The sequence below is a fragment of the Diplotaxodon limnothrissa genome, linkage group LG12, assembly GCF_057381915.1.
Source record: "Diplotaxodon limnothrissa isolate DT_005_m linkage group LG12, D_limnothrissa_male_GT1.1, whole genome shotgun sequence".
In the NCBI taxonomy this organism is placed as follows: domain Eukaryota; kingdom Metazoa; phylum Chordata; class Actinopteri; order Cichliformes; family Cichlidae; genus Diplotaxodon; species Diplotaxodon limnothrissa.
Genome location: NC_140607.1, coordinates 33,157,609 through 33,174,812, shown reverse-complemented (window position 1 = coordinate 33,174,812; position 17,204 = coordinate 33,157,609). Strand labels below are relative to the sequence as shown.

Here is a 17,204-nt window from a genome sequence, read left to right as displayed (position 1 = left end):
CATTAGCCCTGCATGTTCAAATGCTCCAGTTGTTTCAATCTTTTGCCAAATAAAACAGCCATTAACAAAGGCTTTAATAGACACGCACAGTGCTATTTTTGAGTTAAGGCATTTAATGCATTGTTCACTTGTCCACAAACAACGGTGATGTAAAAAGACACTGATAATTGAGAATTAAACCTTGGAAAACATCTGGCATGTCTTAAGAGTGACATAAAGACATGGGGGATTTGAAATAAAGCTTAAGGATTATGCAAATTACCTTTACTGTACAAGAGCAACAATAAGTTGCACTTGATTCTCTAATGTAATAGAAGTACATAGCAGCTATGGAACAATATAAAAGAAGGAAAAAAACCCTAATTGTCGTGATCAAGGTTTCCAATTCTCTACAGTATAAATTTAATTGCATAAGTGTCAGTGCAAAGTGTGAGCCTCCCACTTTGAATGTGAATGTGCATATGTGTGTGTGTGTGTGTGAGTGTGTGTGCATATATATATATATATATTCACACACATATTTCAAAGTGAATGAAACTTGTCATTAAAAAGAGAAACCTTTTAAAAAAAAATAAAAATAGAATAATGTTACTAATATTCAGGTGTTATTTTCATTGCTCAGCATTTGGCTTAAGCTATCAAAATGCCTGCAGATGCAACTATGTACGATATATTTGGAATCATTTTTATGCTTACAGGGGGGTAATTGTTGCCATTTATGTGTCCAATTTAATGTACCTCCCTGTTACACAAACAGAGGTCATGCACATAGTTGAGTGTGATCAGGACTGATCCAGACAGTGACAAACTGCACTCCCCCTTGATATATACGACCACAGAGCTCTGGAGAGTATGTGCCTGTTTCATCGGATGCAGAAGAGTGTCCTGCTATAATAAATGGCCCTGCTTGGAGTAGTCGGCAGTTTGGGAGCATTAGGAACTGAAATGCATTAGGGCTGATTAGACAATCCAAGCCCAAGTACCCTCTCCTGGTAATGACAACGCTTTGTCACTCATTAACACCTCTACCATTCTGGCCTTGTAGAAAGAGAGCACAAGACAAGCATTTGCATTTCTTCTTGCCAGCAGAAACACTTTCTTTTGATGAAGTTGAGAGAATGAAAAGGAGAATGAGAAAGCAGTCAATTGCCAGCTGCACTAGGAGTGGTGATTTTGTGAAACAATGGTGTATGAAAGGGAGCTTTTGGGGAACTTTTGATGAAAATATATTCAATTCAACTTTTTTTTTTTTTAAAGAATTGATGTTTTAATTTGAGCCATGATTATGCATGAAGACCATACATGTATGTGACTACATCCTAGATGTCATTACCTATATTATTATAAAGAACAAAACATGTCTCTCTCCCATGAAGCACTGAAGTACGTTTATTTCAGCTGTAACCAGACACACTTCTATGTTTCAAGTGAAGTTCAGACTGTTTTCATTCGATACCCAATTCACTGGAAATAAATCTAAATAGTTTACTTCTGCATTTTGCTCTTTTTGTTATTTGACAACAACTACTCTCAAAAACCTACTCATTACATCAACTTACTATTTCTAGATGGAATCCAGTGTCAGCGGCTTATGGCCTCATGTTATAATTAACTTTTTTTTCTCTGCCAAATTGCTGCAGGCCAATTAGCAAGATAACAATCCACAGAACAAATGTCCTTCTCAACAAAAGAGATTTTTCTCAGGCAATGCTTTGTAAGTGAGACAAAGTATTTGGAAATGGATCTAGCTCGTTAGCCATTTTAATAAAAGGCAATGAAAAAACACATGCATCTAACCTTGATGGCTTGTGGAGGATATATCATGTAATCACATAGCTTTTTTGTGTGTTTTTAAGGCTTTATGGTATGTTATGTTTCCTCTTTTTAGTTGACCTTGCGGTCAAAACAGCGTGCATGGGTTTCTCTTCCTTGTTTTTTGTCTTTTAATATAAATATAATTTGATAGAATTTACCAGCTTGACCTTTATGAAGTACAATCTCTACATACACAGCAATGCTGCAGGTTTTTGATTTATTAATTGTAATGGCTCTACAGTGAATTTCAAATTGAAGAAAGTATCAAGTATCAAGGCCTTTACTGCAGCCGCCCTCAGTTGCTGCTCATTTCAGGGTCTCCCTTCCTTCTGTTTTGTCTTCAGTAACTGAAAAGCAGCTCTGCTGGGTTGAGATCAGATGACTGTCTAGGTCACTGAAGAATATCCAATTCTTTGCCTTGGAAAACTCTTGGGTTGATTTTGCAGTATACTTTGGGTCATTTTCCATTTGCTATGTGAAGTGTCATCTGATCAGTTTTGTTACATTTGGCTGAATCTGAGCAGTAAGCAGAACTCTGTACTCTTCAGAGATCACCCTGCTACTTCAGTAGCCACATCTTCGAAAAACACCAGTGACCCAGCTCCACTGGCAGCCATACATGCCCTATGCCACAGTGTTGCCTCCACCATGTTTAACTGCTTGTTTGCTTCTGATCATGAACTATTACCTCTCTATACTTTTTTTCTTCTGATCATTGTTCTAAGAATTTCATCTATTCAAAGATATTTTTTCATAGCTGTCATGGTCTAGACTTTGATCATGATACAACTACCTCCTTGAGACTGTTCTCGACTCGGATAAACATTCTGAAGGGATTTTTCTTAACTTATAGAGGAATGAATTCTTTGACCAGTCACTTTAGTTGAAGTCTGTCATCTTTCATGTCTTTCTTTGGTGTTGCTGAGCTGGCCAGTGAATTTTCCTTTGCATCAGATTGTTGATTTTGCCACTCTTAAAGTTTTCCTTATCTCTCTTCTAGCATTATTTGGAATTTTCCAATAATGACATCCTTCATGTGCATCAATATCTCTCTGGACCTCATACTGAGAATTACAAAGACCAGATACCAAATGTAAACTCAAGACTTGGAATCAACTCTAGATGTTTTATATACTTGTCACATGATAAGAGGAGGAGGAATGAAGGAAGAGCCGTATACCCATATGAGGAAATATCCTGTGGAAGAACAGTGTCCCAGAGCTCACACAATGCCAAGGTGCACTGAACTTGCTTTGGTATCTTAGTATATTTCTGTTAATGATTCTGTGAATGAATCTTTAATTCCAATATTCCTAGTATTTGCAAAGGTGTCGTTCACAGTCCACGTCTATATACGTCTAATACAAATCATTGCAAAATAGATCTTGAGGAGAAATCAGAAAACAAACATAATTATTTTTACTGTTTTGAATGAGAGAAACAGTTCATGAATTTACTGAATAGGATTTCAAATATTGGTGGCAGAAGTTGGTTTTGGAAATACAAAACAATAGTCTTTGACCCCAGAGATCAGGGTTAGCCTCCAAGCATGATTTGTGCTTCGATTTAGAAAGTAAAATTGTTTGATTAAGGTTAGGTAAAAGATTTCGGTGTTGCCAAACATTGTGTGTTATGATAGAACCAAATCGGCAGTGATATATGCACTATGGATCTATGTATGTCTATGTATCTATGGCTCCACAAGATTTGCCAGGAGACATCAAATGTAAGCAAAAGAGTGGATATTATAGATAAACAAACCTAAGAATTTGTTGCTAAGTAACATTAAGCAAAATAAATTCCTGCAGTTATGCATTTTAGAAAGCAGCAGCAATGCCATGTCATCTTGCATGCCACTGTATTATCAATCACATACATAGTCCAAATTAACAATGTGTGGACACATTGTTGCAGTCTTTACAAGGTAGATTTACTTCAAACCTTAAACAAGTACAGAGTCCTCACACTGGACACAAAATTCATTTATGTGAAATATAAGGGCGACATAACAAACAGCAAAAACACAGATAAGTAAGTATGAAAGAATAAAATCAAATCTAACACTGGGCAGCTTAAAGGACAGTAGAGTAGATATGCTATAAATACATCGTCTCCTTGATTACAAACAGAGCTCTGGTTTTCTTGGAGTTCGTTCCACATATGTGCTGCATAAAAACTGAGTGATGATTAATCCTGTTTATTTTTCAATACGGGAACAGGAACCAGGCTTGTGCCAAAACAGCTGAGAGGTCTGGCTTGTTCATTATGGCCTCTAACAAACGTGTTTTTAATCACCTTTAGCTGTAATCTTACAGTACTTTACTGGTGATACAATTTTTAAAATTCATTTCTTTATTTTTTTGATATAGCATGAGGTTTTGAGAGTTTGACTTAGTTTAGTATCTCATTAAAATTAATGGATGCTTTACTCAAAGTGGACTTCCTTTCATCGTCTCAGCTAGAACTTGTAGCAGTATTCTCTCTAACCTCCTGCAGCTTCTAGCATTGCTGTGCTTTTTGGTCTGAATGCAGCCGTGTTGTGCAAGATTTGACACTGAAAATGCATTCATTTTATTGCTCTAAACCTCATATAGTAAGACCTACAGTTTCACAATAAGATCCCTGCATGAAGTCAAGATCATCTCTGCTACTGTCTGATGAAATGGATACGCTGCAGAGCTGCTGTATAAGAAAGGGTAAAGTCATCATTTAAGAGGTTTACCAAACCAAATGATGAAAAGACTGTGGTTCAGCAATGGTAGAGCTTTAGTGTACGTTCTATGTGCACTATGTACACTCAGCACACTGAGAACTACTCTGATTTCTTAGTATTTAAATTTTAAAACGCTGTAACTTGGAGCTGCTGGTGAGAAGGGTGTCTCACAGAAAAGCCCCAGTTCCAAAGATAATAATGCTATAAATCTCTCTCACCGTGCTTTCTTCTATCAGATGTCTTTTCTTGCACGCATAAACCAGAAAAATGATTATCAGAAGCCTGCATGCCAGCGTGTTCTCTGCGCTTGCTGTTAAATTCAAAAACAAAGAGAAGCAGCCGCCGGGTAAAGTTCATCTAAAGAGAAGAGATTCATGTTTATGATCCGCTCTTACACTTCAGATGCTGCTTGAGTCATGTTTTACATATCACTGCCTGCTTCCCTGCTGTGTAACTGCAACGGCTTTGAAGGTGTCAGATTAATTAAAAAGGTTTCTTTCCCGATAAGAGTGTTTGCTTTTCCTGCACCGGAATATAGAGATTAGCTTGGGTTTCTTGTTGAGAATCAGGCCCTGAAGGTGTGTTGGTTTTGCTGTTAAAAAGGCTTTATCATCTACAGACGCAACCAAAACAAACTTTAATCACAAAACTCAACTGATCAACAATCGTACATGTTTAAAGCCCATTCTTTTCTCAACCTTCTCATCTCTTCACAAGCACTTGTTTTCTTTTAGTTCAGAAAACCCTCCTGATGATTTTGAAGGATTGCTACTTGGCATGTGTGAAAACACAAAGGCTAACTCACCTCCTGGCCCTGCGATGGCTGCGGTGTTTGCGTCTGTTTCCTTTGATGCAGCCATATCTGTCCCTTGTGTCCACAGCTTTCCTCTCATCAGGCTTGAGCTGCTGGCAGGTTGTAGTTTCTGAGCTGTGGGGGAAGAGAAAAAAGGACAAATAAGATTCAGTTTTTGCTCTCGAGCCTTCAGTGAGAACTTCAAGTGATTTTTGCAGTTGTCCACACAGCTAATGCTTCCATCGCACAATAGTGAGGGGGCATTTAACATGCTTGGTTAGCCTTATTCCCTTTGGTCGACTGGGTATGTGTTTTATTCCCCTCCATTTCTTTCCTCCAGCCACTCTCTAGGAAAATTGGAGGTCAGCCATTTACCATTCAAATCAATGTGTCAATTGAAATACAGTTATTTACATGCCTCAGCTGGCCTGCCATTTTGTGAAATGGTGCTTTCTGCCTTGTGCTGGAACAGTTCTTAAAGTTTTGTCCTTATCTATGACCTAGATATATTTAATAAGACGTAAATGCAAAATCAAACCAGACACTCAGATTTTCTGTTTTGTTTTGGGTTTTTTTTTTTCAAAAGTGAGGAAAATTATTTCTGGCTCCCAAATAATTTTTCCATAAGTCAGGTGTTCGGGTAATTCAACCACTTTTCATCTACAGTGAAATACGGCATAGAATGAATGATTAAATAAACTGAATGATTTGATGTGAGCACACAGTTCTAGCCCTGCTTATTATTCTCTGTTTTAGTCATGGGAGATTTGAGCGTAATTACACATTCTCCTCTTCGTCGAGTGGCTCCCGTCTGATTGTAATGAGAAGATAATCAGAGCCAGAGATTAGGACGTCAACGCCGCCTCCTCCTCTTCCCCCAGCGACGAGCAGGCAGGGCCCGTCGCTTTCTATCTTCCTCACCTTCATTCTCCTTAGCCTCTCAGCATTAGAGGGAGTGCCCCTGACAGGGAACTAATAATGTAAAATGGCAGACTGGGTGCTGCAACATGACCAAGTGTGTGAAAGGTGATAGGGGAGATAAAGACAACCACCGGAAGGATGATTAGTCTGATAAGGAAGGCTGATGGAAAGGAACCTTTAAATAACCTGGTGATTTGGCTAATTTTCTCCTTGCTGATGTAGAGCTGAATAAATGTCAGACCACACTGTTGCCTGGTATTAAGGATGCCTAATCAAATACACTGAATTTCACTGAAGAAAAAAATAGTAAAGTAAAGAATAACATGCCATCGTAATCTCAGCATTTCTTAATGGGGGCCTGTATTATATTCTGATATGGATGCTAAGACTCAAAACATCTACAATTCTACACAAAACTCAAACTCATACTCAAAGATGTATGATTTGTTGCTATAACACAGCAACTAATAGATTTTGTTGAGACATTGTTTTCTAAACTGATTTTTTTTTTTAGTTTTGGTCTATTGATCAAACAAAAACAAGCACAAAAGATGCAGCGTTTTCTACATACCACAAGCCGACATTATAAACAGCATAAGCTGTTATTCACTCATGTAGCAAAGGGAAATGTCAGCGGTGAAACAACTTCAGTAACAGTTCATTAACTGATTTTCAGTATAAAATACAAACGCAGAGTAGAAATGATTTATGAGTCATGTGTTTTCCATACAATTTGTATCCACTTGCAAAATATCCCAACCAGAATCAAAACACATAATATCAACTGAATGATGGCCGTTCATCTTAATCTGGTGATTATAATGAAGAAAAGGGGAAAAAAAAACCCCTATTATGAATCCTTATAAAATACAAAAGAGTCAAGTAGTGGATGCTAACTTTCCCAAAAGATCATTACAAAAATGTACAAAAACACCATTGGTCTCAAAAGGCCAGTCATTACAGACACACACATACACACACACACGCACTGAATCACTGTATCATAACTCCACTGTTTTTGTGAGCAATGTATCCTGATAGTGCTGTATTATATGTAACTATGTTGCTATCTGTAAGTATTTTAACAATATACACAATTCGCTTTAGATACAAGCACGAGCTGAAAACTGCTCTGCCCTGTTGAACTCTCCACTTTATGTCCCTGAACAAAGAGCAATTTTCTTTTACTGGCCCCATTTTGGCTTCTTTGTTATTTGCTGTCACTCTAAAAGCAGCAGTTGATGACTTTTAAATGAAATCAATTTTGCTATCACAAATGCACGTTCCCTTGATCTGGCCCTGCAATTTATGGCTAGAATTTTACAATAAGCACCTGGATTTATTGCAAGCTGCTTGTATCTGTCAAACCAAACCTTGTGCTTATTCTCTTTTCCATGTTCACATGAAGTCCTTTATTCTAATTTATAACCAGACATCAGTTGAAAGTATTTAAAGGGAGACTTCCAAGTACCAAAACTACAAAAAGCAAATCAAAAGAAATACTGTGCATCTTAAGTTAAGGTGCTTGGTGACAAAGTATTACATTAACTGGGGATCTGTTTACCATAAAAATAGGTGAAAGAATCACAGGAGAAGCTCAATTTTCACCCAGAAAACTTAAGTTTCAGACTTTTTTTGGGGGGCTGTTTCTTGTCGTTTAGGTCATTTTATGTACTAAAACAACCTGATAATGGCTTAGTCACCATAACTACTCAGCTAAGCATAAAGAATACCCTTTAACAATGTAAAACACAGAGTTGGTCCCTACAATTTGGGTAACTTTCTGTTTATTACACATTATAGCCTGGTACAGTGCCAACGAGCCATATCTGCAGGAGGGATCACAACAGACTTAGCGGGCTGATAAAATTCAAAGTGAGGGTAGCATCCCACTTTTTGACTTTTTGAACTCTTTCTTTTATTATGTGCGTCAAGTTGAACGTGTGTGCTGCAGAACATCTCCTTTGGCTGTGTTTCGGGAGGGAGCGAGAAGTGACCATGCTGTGATCAACTCTTGTTCCAGTCTTTGTCACAGAGGGAGAGTCTATCTCCTCTCAACGTGAGGCTCCCTTGCTCCATCGTTCACCACTGATGCTGACACGGACAGATGGTACACAAAAACATGCTGCAAACAAGATGACAGTGCTTTTTTTTTAAGGCCCAGTGGCTGTGATTTCCCCCTGTGCACAATTCCAAATTTGAATGGGGGACTGTGTGTGGTCAACAGATGCAGAAGTAGCTATATCAACATATCAAGCAAGAGGTAATTGGCTGAAATAAATTATTATCAAATTTCTGTATTAATATTAAAATATCTAATGCCATGATGGTGCAGGGCAGGGAAAGATGGGCTCCTCCCTAAAGCAGGACCTGTATGGTTTTAACAGAGGACATCATTCCATCTGTTTAACTTTCAGTTAGAGATGGGTGGTCTGATATCATATCATATAATTATAATTCAAAATATAAGTATGCTGCTTTATTTTGGGATATCATCTGCTTTTTGATCCTCATCAACTCATAAAAAGGTCCCAGGCGAATGTGACAAAATATGTTCACAGAAGGCAGCATGGTGAATGAAAACACTGTGGTGAGAAGACCAACACTGTAAGATGAGTTCAACTAAATGTGTGAGGAGAATTGTTATTTGCGGCGTAGATTATAAGTTTCCCATAGAGTAAAATCTTTTGGCAAGTTTTCCTACTTCTACTTTCAGCTGTGTGCTGAGATAATCATAAAACATCACAGACAGCTAGAGTCACAGAAGGATCGTCATAGTTTGTGTACAGTTTCATTGTCCACACCCCATTTACGATGTAAAATTGAGATAAACTGCTACAATGTCTGCCAGGAGCTAGACAGTAATCTGCCAGCTGCTTTACACACCGCCAGCGCACAGTTGGGGGTCTCAAACTCATAACATCGGCTGACACTGTACAGGTGTGCGAGAAGCATGCAGCCAACCATTAAACCCATGCACCTGCAAAACACCGCTGCACAGCTCTGATGTTTGCATTTCAAATGTGTCAAACGTCTCTCTGACGATTAATACAGATCGCATTCTCGGCTGACGCAATTAAATTCTGCTAGATGTTTTCGTGTTTTCATCCGAACTCTGCTATTTCAAATCAAGTTTTTACTCAACGCGTGTGATTAAAACTGCTGCTTGACAATTCAGCAAAGCTTCTGTGGCAGCTTCAGAGCGCTCAGAGCCGTGTCAGTTTAGAGCTTCTTTGGGGACACAACAAAACACACATCACTTGAATGCAACCTTTTCCTTCTAAACCTTATGTGTATAGATACCCCACTGTGACAGAATGAGATCTTACAAGATAGCGCTAAGAGACACCCAAGGGGAATTTGTGCATTTTCTATTCTGTGATCTCCTGAAAGCACAAACAGATAAATGCACTCCCTCGCTGCTGTGTTATGGTCTATCAGCATAAATGATTGTACCCTGACAGCCTCTGCTGCTAGCGTAATTAACCTTTAATTACACATATTTGCAAGTATATTGTACAAGTAGTATCCATGTGTACTTTTGAATTTACAAAAAAAGAGCAAACAAAGAAGGTGCGCTTCATTATGAGCTCTTGCTAACTGGGGAGATATTAACAGTTTTACAGGAATAGTTCAACTATTTGCTTTTACTCCTGCAAGCAGATAGTTAGCCTTTTTTAATATCCCCATATGACAAATTTCATAACTATATTTTGTCTTAAGCAGCAACAAGCAGCAACAAACCAGTACCAGTATGGAACCTTAATACAATCTAGGATCCAGCATTCAAAAATCCATATTGGCTGACTTTCCTCTCATTTTGGTTGCCATGCCATCCTCACAGGTGCACCGTCTTGCTGAGTGAGTGAGCCAAGAAGACTCATGTCTAATGGAGCAAGTGAATAACAAACTGCGCCAAGCAAGTTAAGGGATACGTGGAAAGATCAATACTGCTAATGCTAAAGCAACAACAGGAAAACAACATCTGGCGCTCGATGGTTGATATGTCACTTTGTGACACAAAGGAAGAGGATTTAAGGCTGAAGAAGATTACTGTTAAGCATTTCCCCCCATCAAGTTAATTGTTAACACCAAGTAAAGTGCTCATAAAAAATCTTTACTTCAGCAGCACATGTATTGGTATAAACAATCCCTCCCTATACAGTGAAGTAGCCCTTAGTCCAACAGCCCAAATACCCTGATTATTCAGAGTGGAGGGTTTCCCCTCTAACTCACTAGCTTATAGACATGTCAAGAAAAGTGTAAAAGATAACAAAGAATGAGGGAGGACTTGTGTGACCTTCACCCTGAGAAAAAGAATCAGAAAAAGACTGACAACAGTGCAGAAGTGATGCTTTTATTTTTTCTGTTTCCGTAAATGATTTAAGAGTTTCCAACTACTCATGTGAGATTCAGGGTAGCTAATAAACTTTTCATTATCCCTGTCACAGTGACTGGGAGCAATTGATTATCATTATTACAGGAGTGATGATAGTTGAGATAATTACTAGAGAAAGAGGTGATCTACTACCACAATTAAAATCCCAACACTGTGGTCCCAAGTCACTTTGCTTTAATTTATACTGAGAGTGTTTATCTATGTTTTAGACTCAAGTGGAGAGCAACTTTATCACCATCCAAAGGACAGAAGCGAGCAATTAAATCCCCACAAAGTGAATGAAACACATCTCTCACGTGGTTAAGTCTTAAGGCACACACGACCTGCTAAAACTGTTCAATGAAAAGTTAAAGTGGATACTTTTAGGTCAAGTGTTATAGATTAAATGTCAAGAGATTTTTGAGGCAATCATTCAGCTGAAGAAACACACAAACAGGCCTGCAATTAACTAGTTATAAACAATTAGCCACATGAGCCCCAACCACTTCATTAACACTGCAGAAAGTTGCTGGTTTGAGCACTAGAAGTTTCACAATCAGGAAATGGCATAAAATTATGAAGTACTGATTTAAATGAGCTTCTAAATATGAGCATATATTTTGCAAAGTGAAATAACCCCCATATGTTGCTGTGACAGTCCAGTTTCCATGGCCTCTATTGTGAAAGCATGCTCTCTAAAACATGTCAGCCCACGTTAAAATGTGGTTTCATTTCTTTCAGCTACCAAAATCACCTAATGTTTTCACTCCACAGGGGAGGCAATTTTTCTCCTAAATGTGCGCAGATGGGTAATAGATTTTTGGTGACATTTCTCCTACCAGCTAAATTGCAGCTTTGGATGCAAATCCTTTTGGGGGATTGAGATCAGCCCTAAATTGGCCGCCTCTTCTTCCATACTAAGCATTAAGGGAAGGCAGAATGATAGAAGTGAATATCAAAGATGTAAGCCCCAGCTATGAGGTATCAGTGGCTCCAGGCAATTTTCCGTCTTTGCTAGTTTGCTCCAAGTCTAACATTAAATTTCAGCATAAAGCTTTGACAGCACCTTAGGCTGCTATCATGTAATGATGAGAGTAAGTTTTCTCTTTTCTTTTTAATTTTAAGGACCATGATTTATCTACAAATACACGTTTTTTATTATTGAAAAGCTTCCTACAGAGTGCATTAAAAAGTAATTCATTTAAGCAACTTGTAAACTGTTTTTATGCACTGGTATTTAGAATTATCATATTTTTTAGTCAAAAGCACCTGATGAGCATAAAAACTGCATCACAGAAGATGAAACCAGTGGCTTTTATAAAAGATAGATTTCCCTGTAAACCTCTAAAGTCAAAAGAGGTTAAATTAGTCAGTGTTTCACAATAAATTTAAGAATTCTCTTTCCCAAAGATACCTGGACTCCAACTGAACTCAGGCCATCACATTTAAATGCACTAAGTGATATTTTTCACTCACCAGGCTGAAGAGGCATGTTTTAAACCAAACCACAGTCTTTCCCCAAACCCAACCAAGTAGTTTTTGGTGCCTAAAACTAACCAGTGAGTGAAAAGAAAAGTCAAAAATTGTGTGCAAAAACAAAATTAATAGGCAAGCGAAGTCTTAAATAAAAGTCGACTAACTACCAGACCTGTGACTTAATCCAATATTTGTCAGTGTCCTGTATTACTGAGGCTTGTATGTCAAGACACTGATGCCAAAGTACATTGGGTGCATTTACAACACCAGCAGTGCTGGGTACAAGACATTACAAAGTAAGTTACAAAGTAATATGTTACTGTAATCAGATTGCATTTTTCAGTAACGCAGTAATGTTACATTTCACTATACTAAATTACTTCCAGGACAGAAACAATTGCTTTGTTCTGCTAACACAACTTTGGCTTTTTGCAACCCTCTGCACAGACAGCATGCTAACGCAATGCTTGCACACAACCATTAGGTGTTGTTGTGTTGATATGTGGGACAGTAGCATATAGGTTTATATTGTTACCTGGTAATTACATGATAATAAGTGTAAGGTCAATTTCATCATAATTCATTGTAATGAATTATTTTATTCCAACAAGTAATTAAGTAACATACTGCAGTACTTTTAAGAAATGTAATGCATAATACATAGAAGTTTCTTGAGCTATGAATGTAACACTGAACACCAGCAGAACAGTAGTCATGGAATGAGAGGAGGACACAGAAAGTAAAAAGTAAAAAGAGGGAATGTTACTTGTGCATCGGTATAACAAATACATTAAATGCCATTAAGTTGTATGCCACTGAAACATGATCTTATTGTTAATGCATATTTACTTAATGTTACCCGCTGATATTTTCGGTACAAGTACTTTTTTTTTTCTACCATGGTCCATGCACTCCCTGATTTTTGCTCAAAACAAATGGGATCATTTAGTTGCATGGACTATGCAAAGTTCGCAACATGGCTTTGTAGTTAAATTAAAAGAACTGATTCTGATTAGTCCAATTAAAATGTCTACATCATTTGTGAATATGAAATACACTCATCATCTTTGCCTCACTATCAGCCAATCAAGAATAGCGAGGCCTTTACCCTTGCAGCGGGTGAGTACCATGCGTGCCAGAGTGACTTTGAAGACAAGTGAGGTTGTTTTATTCAATTATTGTGTCCTGATGATAAAATGGGAGCAACATAATGGCTTGATTAATTTCCTTATCACGGTGAGCACAAAGAGTAATTACAACCAAATCCACCGCTTGGTGAACCACACATCAATCAAATTAAAGCAGTCTCCACTCGGCAGCAATCACTTTCAAACAGAACAAATGAGTCGATTGGCTCAGACCCCCGCCTCCGGCCAGAGAAATGTTTACCTAAGAACTGTAACTCCAAGCAAAGGTTACTTAGGTTGATTAGAAAACTCTGAATATGTCAGAAATTTTAATAGAAATTGTGTATGCACAATTATAATGTCGGTATGAGCGAGGTTGTGTAGAACCTGAGTGGTGTTATGTGCCCAAAGCAATCATTATAGCTCATGACAATCTCGACAACTGGCAGCTACAACCTAGCAGGAAAGAGGTTTAGAAAAGCAATCAAATGTCAGCTTATAATAACGTTGGGGCAACTCCATTACCATTGCCCATACAAAGTAGTCATGGTCCTTATTGACTAGCAATTCCTATAAAATTTAGCCTTTACAACATGTAAAGAGGCATGTTGGCATTTCTTATAATTAATGGGGCCTGGTTTAAAGAGATCAGCTGAATCTCTTGGCATGTGAGGTCAATGCAGAAGGAAAACTGAACTCTGACCTCGGCATTCTGTGATAACATGACTGCTCATTAGGACCATGGCGTGGGGAGCTCAATCCACCAGTGTCATTTTTTCTCTTTTTTTAAAAGCCTTATTGAATTGGAAAAAAAAATCTTCCCAAGTTAAAGTTACAGGATGTTGAGTAAAGTAAGTAAGTTGACAGTAAATACTGCAAGGCACAGAGTTACTCTTCACTATAAATATCAGTCAAGTCAGTCATCAAACCACAACCAAATACTGGTGATAAAGCAAATAAACCAATGTCTTTCCCTCAAACTTTGCTTATTTTGCATCTGACAGTGTATTTCATCTTTAAGAGAAAACTGAAAAACATATTTTCATAGACTTGCTTAATAAAGTAGCCAAACAAATAAAAAAAGACCAAATGAAATTAAATGTAAACAAAAATGAAATAATGCTTAGTTTGAAAAGGTAACAATTTAGAACATAAGACAGAACATTTTACTTTCAAATATCAGGGTATCTGTAAAATCATACCATGCTGTCCCTGAAGCTAAAGCTACCAAAGACCAGCTCATTGAAATTAAAATATCTCTGGATGTTCCTCTCCAGAGATATGTAAATGAAAACTGGAACATCAACTGGAGGAGGAACCCTTTTGGAAAATAAATTCATGTTTTTAGCCAGTAAATTAAAGCCTAAGGGCTTTACTTGACTTGGGTAAACCTACTGCATTTCATTTGCAGCTCTTTCTATTTGCCCTCTCTCAGTAGGGCTAAAAATCAAATCAAAGCACAGTATTAGCGCTCAGATTCACAAGAGCTGCTGGAGCTGTGGTTCATTATCGGAGCCACTACAGACGGAGAAGAGAGGAGAACTTGTAGGAAGGCATACTGGGGTATCTTAACAATTGGATAACATCTTAATATGACATGCTGTGACTGCTCAGAGTGTATGATTTCAGCATAAAATGTCTAATTGGAAAGTGACATGTGAAATATAGCTGCAGCAATTCTAAATTGGAAGCTACACCTCGAGGTTCCAAAATGATGGCACCATTCCCTGCTGCTGCTACTGCTGCTGCTATACATTTAATTCTTGTTGAATGTCAGAGAATGAAAGGCTACATTTATGGCAGTATGGTGCATGGAGACAAAGCCAATGGGGTAATTGGCAGCAGTTGACTTCCAATAGCAAAACATTTTAACACAGGCAATAAAAACTGCTCAACAGCAAATAGATAAATCCAACTGATTAGCCCATAACTGTCCACGAATGCCAACATTTTGCTTCCGACATGGCCAAACGCAACAATACTTTACATACTTTAGAGGCAGTAGAATTTTAGCAGTAGAATAGCTCCAGAATCAGATGGTCGGTCCTCACTGCAAATATTGTTAACATCTAAACTGGTAGTGTTTCTCATCTTTCACGCATCATCACGTGTGCATCAATTACTTGCTTCTAAATTGAGTTAGAAGTGATTAGAGGGTTCGTTGTGCAAAGGCGGAGAGAGGGAAGTAGGCATAGTTTGGTTTAATTAGCAGCTTGTGAGCTCCACTTCCTCATTGCACTTCTTCCTGTGTGAAGGAGATTACTGAAGAGCCTTCTGCAGATGCTAATGTACGTGGAGAGCACTGAGGAAGAATCATTGTGAATCCCATGTTTAATTAGCACAACCATGTCACCAGAGATGGAGGAAGCTGCTGAATACTGAGCCTCTGGATGACTGACAGTTCCTGAGTTCGACCAAAGAACAAGACAAAGAAGTTGAATCTTTTAGAAAAGTTGGATGATGGAAACTGTCCTGTTGTGAAAAGGAACTCATTTTGCCAACAAAGTCTAATTTCACCAGTCAAACAGGCAGCTGACAGATGTTTTGGGGATTGGACATCTCTGTTGCTCCATTTTTCAATGTAGGCCAGAGAGATGGAACTGTGTTTCTGTGAGAGCACATTTGTGAGAGCACATTTCTCCCAGTTAATTAAGAGAGTGGAGTAGAAAATAAAACTACCACCTGGCTCAAACTTTATCAGCCAATTACACAAGTAAAATTTACCAGCAGCAGCAAAGGAAACCATAAATAACTATTTCCATGACACTAAAGCTAATTTAAAACCCGATTTGACAGACCAGCAGCCATAGCTGTCTGCGTTAAGGACCTTCTGAGCCGCCTTTCCCCACTTGAGTCTCCAATTATCCACCATCACATTTCCTTGTAGTTGCTCCATGGGAATAATTCTTAGCATTAACTTAATAGTTTCTCTGCACACCTGTCTGCATGCACAGACCTCAATTATGACCCTAGAATTTGGTATTTCAGTCCCTCCCCTACTTCTGCCTTAATGAGCTGCTGGCTTTCCAAACTAATTCGAGTCAGAGGCGTATGAGGTATGCAGCCATCATGACAAGATGAAACTCAATGGGACAGTTGACACCTGGGTGTGGAAAGAAGAGTGGGAAAACCCCTGACAAGATCTCGATCTATGCTAGTAATTAGAAAATGGGTTGAGAGTAGACAAACATGTTCCATTGCTTTTGATTACCGTCTCTCTGTATTTCTTCACCTTCAGCTCTGAATGCTTTTACAATGCAAAATAGCCATATAAATAATTCATGAAGCCCAGCTTATGACCACGTTTGAGAAGATCTGTTCCCTCATTAGGTAATCAAGTGGCCCAGAATTTTCTCTGTTTCTTTCTGTAAATAGATTTTACCTCCTATTGTAGAAAGAGTGTGCAATCATTGGGAAGGGTGAAGCTTAAGAATGAAGAAACCTCTGGATTCCTTTTCATTCTCTCATGTCAGTATCCCTACTTTTATACGCTGAAGAAAGACTGCTTGTCATACTTTACGAAGAAGAGGATTTAAATCATCTGCACCTGTCTCTTCCCCCTCACCTGTTCTCATTATAGTTTTCACATTATCCACTCAGTTCTATCATGCCGAGTCTGGCATTGAGACATGGACAGGTGAGCAATCCCCATGATCCCTCCTCATGTTCTCATCACTGCGCCATCCTGTGCCACCTACCAGGTGTGGCGCACAGGCAGATGGAGGCACAGCATCCAACAAATCCAGCAGATCTACCATCGTTTTGATGCTATAAATGTGCCTCATTGAATGGCATCACATGCAACCCGCAGCCAACAAACTCCCCACGCTTTTCATATGCTTGTATAAAACCTCCAGGCTTGTTCGACTTTGTTTCTGTGCTCCTTTAACCTTCTGTCTCTGTCTATTTGAGTCTCATCCAAAAAAGTGGCAAATTCCAGAGTCCCATAGCACCTACTGTCTGTGGTGTATCGGAATCAGG

At 38.5% G+C, this 17,204-nt stretch overlaps 1 protein-coding gene across 1 annotated transcript in view; it reads right to left on the bottom strand.

The window, feature by feature from the left end:
* Positions 1-17,204, bottom strand: part of srrm4 (serine/arginine repetitive matrix 4) — a 70,247-nt gene that overhangs the window by 30,037 nt on the left and 23,006 nt on the right. The window contains exon 3 of the mRNA XM_085368719.1: positions 5,334-5,456. Within this exon, the coding sequence (XP_085224845.1) occupies positions 5,334-5,456 (123 nt within the window). The remainder of the gene's footprint in view (positions 1-5,333; positions 5,457-17,204) is intronic.